Source organism: Myotis lucifugus, unplaced genomic scaffold (genome assembly GCF_000147115.1).
Source record: "Myotis lucifugus unplaced genomic scaffold, Myoluc2.0 scaffold_168, whole genome shotgun sequence".
Taxonomy (NCBI): domain Eukaryota; kingdom Metazoa; phylum Chordata; class Mammalia; order Chiroptera; family Vespertilionidae; genus Myotis; species Myotis lucifugus.
The window spans coordinates 289,210-294,527 of NW_005871216.1; the positions used below are offsets into that span (position 1 = coordinate 289,210).

A 5,318-nucleotide genomic window follows, 5' to 3' on the forward strand; every position below is an offset into this window, starting at 1 on the left:
ACCCAGCTTTTTTTCTCTTGCCTGTCTTTTCTCAATCCTTCACCGCCCCCTCTCAGGCTCACTGAACCTGACTATGCTGGCGCGGCACATATGGCGCCCAACGTGGGGCTGAGTATGGGGAACAGAGGCCTGAGTTCAGGTTCACCCATGGCCGTGCCAGCTCAGCACAGAGAGGATTAAGCTGGATTAGGTATGTGAACATTCTCTATAACTGGTAATGCCCTCTGCAAATATCAGTGATTATGCTGTTCCATTTACCTTTAACAACCTAGAGCTTGGGATAGAAAAGCTCTCTATGTCCTTTATAAATACCTCTCCTAAGTGCTAAGCTACTTTATGTCTTTCTTGTTCTCATGCATTGTAGTGGTTCACACTGAAACCCTGTCTTTAAAGCAAGTTTTCAATGACTTTCAAAAGACAAACCAACCAGAGTTCTTGTTGATGTGTTATGAATCCCTGGAAACAGTGATGTTGGTGACACTGTGGAGGCTGGCTTTTTCCAGGGGCCCTCCTGAGGGTAGCAGTTCATAGAGCCCCAGAGGTTGCTACCATCACCATCCCTGTCTTATGGGGGAGGAAACAGAGGCACAGATGGCTACCTAATTTGCATAAGAGCACAACGCTAGTGAATCCTAGGCCATGTTGCAAATGCAGGCGTCTGTTACCCGGGCACACATGCCTAAGTGCTTCTCTCTCTACTCGGCCCCTATGTGTCCAGTTCTGCCTGAGAAGTTACGCTGCCCTGGGCATCTCAGTAAACCCACCTCTGAGTTCCCAAGTGCCTCAGTGTTGGAATCTGGCCAACATTTAAGAACGACAACTCAGGCCCTAGCTGGTTTGGCTCAGTGGATAGAGCGTCGGCCTGGGGACTCAAGGGTCCTGGGTTCGATTCCGGTCAAGGACATGTACCTTGGTTGCGGGCACATCCCCAGTGGGGGGTGTGCAAGAGGCAGCTGATCGATGTTTCTCTCTCATCGATGTTTCTAACTCTCTATCCCTCTCCCCTCCTCTCTGTAAAGAATCAATAATATATATATATTTTTAAAAAAGAACGACAACTCAGGACCTGGCCAGTGTGGCTGTGGTTGAGCGTCCACCTATGAACCAGGAGGGAATGGTTCAATTCCCAGTCAGGGCACATGCCTAGGTTGCAGGCTCCATCCCCAGTTTGGAGCATACAGGAGGCAGCCGATTAGTGATTCTAGCTCATCATTGATGTTTCTATCTCTCCCTTTCCCTTCCTCTCTGAAATCAATTATATATATATATATATATATATATATATATATATATATATATATATATATATATATATAATTTTTTTTTAAAGACAACTCGGGGAGAAAGACAACTTTGACTTCACATTCAGTAAATCCAAGTGCTCCATTCCCAAGTGTAGCTGCTAGGTTTTAGGTGGGTGTTCTGGGTTTACTGCGATGAGAGGCAGGAGAGGCAGAATATTGGAAAACAGTCTTCTTAAGTGAGTCTTTGTTCATTTCCTGCCTTTGCCACACTCAGGGCAGGCCTCTTAACCCTGTTAAGCCTTGGTTTCTGCACAGACTGTAAGTGTGCTTCCCGGGTCACTCCAGTGCCATGATTGCCAATGTTTCTGCTCTCTTCTGTAAAGTTTCCCGGAAGCTTCCTGGTGGTCCCCAGTGGGGGTCACCAACACCCTGAACAAGTGTGATCATCCCCTACCTGACATCAGCTTTCAGCCTCTCCTACTTGACTCTGTTTGCAATGCTGCCTGTGATGCTGGCTGAAGGCACCTCCCCTGGCCACTGCTGTGTGGGTTGCCCCTGTATCAGGCACCTATACCCCAAACTTCATGATGCTGCCACCACGTGCCACCAATGCACTAAAGTTTCTCACTGTCCTGGGAAGGACCTGCTCTTGACTCCACTCACCCCTTTTTCCATTAGTTCATTCATTCATGCAGCAGTTACTCATTGTTGCCTGAGTGTCCCAGGCATTGTACTGGGTGCTAGGGACACATGAGTGCAGCAGGCAGACACTATGCCTGCCTCCAAAGACATTATATTTGAGGAGGAGTGAGAGACGATAAATGAGTAAATTACAGTACAATGTCTGGAAACACTGACAGGTATTCACGCTGTCATTCAGACATTTTCAATCTGCAAAATAAAACATTTCCCCACCAAGGTGCTAATCCTGGAAATCCCAGGGAGACCTGGCTGGGGCCCTAAGGGCTTTCTGCTCCAGGTGCACACTCGCCCTGTATTTTTTATAAGTCCCTGGGAGAGGCCAGAGTCCCCTTCACAACAAAGATAGCATTTTCCTCTGGATTCTCTGCTGGCAGGTGCTCTTTCTCCTGGCCTCCCCTCACATCCCACCACTACCCCACCTTGATTTCCATCGTCAGTGAATTCATTGTAAGGATCAGGTTCCTTTTGAAACTTTTTCTACCTGTCACCTGATAATTGCATTGATATCTACCCCATCAAATTCAGAGAAAGATTAAATGAGATAATGTAGGCTAAAAGACTCCATAAACTGAAAAGCACCCTATAATTGGCAGCTATTATTATCGTAATAATTATAATAATTATTATTCCCATGGCAGTTATATGATTAGCCCAAGGTCACACAGGAAGGAAGCATAGATTCAGAGCACCTCCCTGTTCACCCCCATCTAGCACATGGCAGAGCTCACAGCATTGCAGAAATTCATGCTTTCGGATGCAAAGCTCTCCTACGCCCAGGTATCTTGTGCTGTGCTCAGCTCCCAGGCCTGCTGCCAAGCCACTGCCTACACTGTGCCCCACGGGGACTTGCAGCTCCGACACGGTTACACTGGTGCAAACTACAGTTGTTGCCAAGATTTTCCACAAGCCCAATTTGTATTTATTTTGTTTAATTCTTACATTATGTTCGAGCCTCCTCCTAAATGCATTTGTTTGCAGAAAGAGCCACGAGGGGAAGTTCAGCCCACAAATAAGAATATAATCATTACACAGTTTAGCAGCGCCTGGGCGTCACCCGGGTATTCGCCGGTGCTCCGCAATCCAATTGTCTCTCCTTCAAGACCATATTTAATAGGATAAACAATTTCTGCTAAATGCAATCAATGCGAACCTGGGCTGTCATCTCCATAATCAACTCAGATCTCCCATTAGAAGCGGTGGCTGTGATTGAGATGCAGGATTTAATTTGGCAGCACCTGCTTCTACGTGCTGATGTGGGCTTCCTGGGAGCCTCCCATCAACCAAACACAGAACTGCTCTCCCCTCTCCCTGGGGAATCTTAAAAGAAGATAGATTATAACTCAAGAAAATTATACGGCCTCGGTCTAATGAAAGAGATAAAACCTTATTGGGTTAGCCTGTTGAAATAACAGCAGACAGCAAAGAAATAATATTAAGCTAAAAAAGGCCCAGAGCCATCAGCTCAATTGCAGAGGGCACGGGGATGCAGGAAGGCAGACCACCGCCTCATTTGCTGTAATAACCCCTGAGCAGTAAAGTATCGGCTCCCTCTGGGGGTTGTTCAGTTCCAGAGCTGGCTGGTGTCATGGACATGTGAAGGTCCTTAGGCCCCAGCACTGAGCCCCAATGGCAAGCTCAAAGCAGATGATGTGGCAAAAACCAACCCAACCAACCAACCAACCGACAAAAAACTGGTTGAAAAGGAATAGGATGAACCAATTCACCTTCCACTAATGTATTTTTTCCTACCAATTTGATCTCAAAATTCACGTAAAGTTCTAGAATCAGTCAGAAAGTTCCTAGGAGCAAAGAAAATATTATGGGATACTTTAATATCATAGAACAAATGAGGGCAATAAAGATTACATGAGCACTTGCCTCAATCTAAATAGTAAAAATATTTTGGTTTTTAGTAACCTGAAGATCAACTGATTCTTATTCTCTTCAAATACCTCCTTCCCCCAAATGGGGTTTGCACAGAAGCTTGAGTGAGCAAAGTGGAATGTACAGAGGTGGGGAAGGTTTAGTGGCACACTGCCCCACACCATCAACTTGGACTTCTCCTTGACATGTTTCTTCTTCCAGCCAACACAACCTCTCCTCTAATTTTTTCCATTTTTTTTAACTGTCTTCCATGCAGCAATCTGTTTCCCTGGCTCTTAGCTCTAACTCAGGATCTTCTCTGAGTACCCACTTATGTCACAACAATTCAGCTCTGCCCCAGAACTCATGCTTCCAACATCCACAACCACACCCTTCCTGTGTTCAGCATCCAAGGTCACTGAGGAACCAGAATCCATGCCTCTAGGAAGCCTGGGAGATTTGTAAATAGCGCACACACACACACACACACACACACACACACACGGCACTCTCCCATGTTTTCATAAAATATTCATTAATCAAATGCCCGAATTTACTGAGAGGAAGGGAGCACCATAATTATGAGTTTAAAACCTTGGAACCCAAGTGCCCAGGTTTGCAGCCCAACTCTGCCACTTGCTAACTGTGTAGCCCTGGACAAGTCACTTAACTCTTCTAAGACTCAGTCCCCCCACCTGTTAATAGAGCTCATCTATAGCATCCACCTTTTAGGTTGTCATGAGGGTGGGATGAATTAACACGCTGATGAATTAAGCACTGTGGTTGGTACAAAGTAATCATTCAATAAATATGAACTGCCACTGTCACTGAAGGAGACAGTATACTCAAGAGAGGAGCAACTTAATATCTATTCATTGATTTGTTATTGGACACCCACTCTGTGCCTGTCACTGCCAGACAGTAGGATTTCAAAGTGACTAACTGCCAACACAGTAAATGTGAGTGAAAGAAACCTGTAGAAGTGAGTGAAGTGAGGATTACCAAGGTGCTTAAGCCCCTCAGGAACCTACAATTATTTAACTCACTGTGTGTTCCAGTCATGTGCATTTTACAGATCTTTATTTTAAGCATCCTGCATGGCATCATCCTTCAGCCCTGGGCTGGCCCCCGTGGGAGCTAGTGTAGGGAGGAGCAGTTAGTGTGGGGTGGGCTGCCTGAGTTCCTCGTGCTCAGAACTTTCGCTGTGTGCAGCCCACAGCAGTGTTATCAGCGGGGAGCTTTCCCTTCCTTAACAGTTAAGTGTTTCTGAAGCAGGGCCCAAGCAGGGGCTGCCCCCGTTTTGAGGAGGTGGATTGTTGCACTGCCTTTGTCTTGTTTTATGTCCTCCAGAACATGGAGACCAGTTTGACCAGCAATTCCACTGTCCATCAGTGGGGACATCTATAAGAAAGAAGGTCAAGGAACATGAATTAGCCCTTGTTACACTGTAGTGCCCTATGGGTGGGGTGGGATGTATAACCCAAAAGGCTTTGGGAGACTGAATTTCTG

General features: G+C 46.1%; 1 protein-coding gene across 1 annotated transcript in view; it reads right to left on the reverse strand.

The window, feature by feature from the left end:
• Positions 1–4,872: 4,872 nt before the first annotated feature.
• The window catches only part of C8B (complement C8 beta chain), a 39,071-nt gene continuing 38,625 nt past the window's right edge, over positions 4,873–5,318 (reverse strand). Inside the window, exon 12 of the mRNA XM_006096101.3 lies at positions 4,873–5,210. Coding sequence (XP_006096163.1) covers positions 5,059–5,210 — 152 coding nt within the window. The 3' untranslated portion in view covers positions 4,873–5,058. The remainder of the gene's footprint in view (positions 5,211–5,318) is intronic.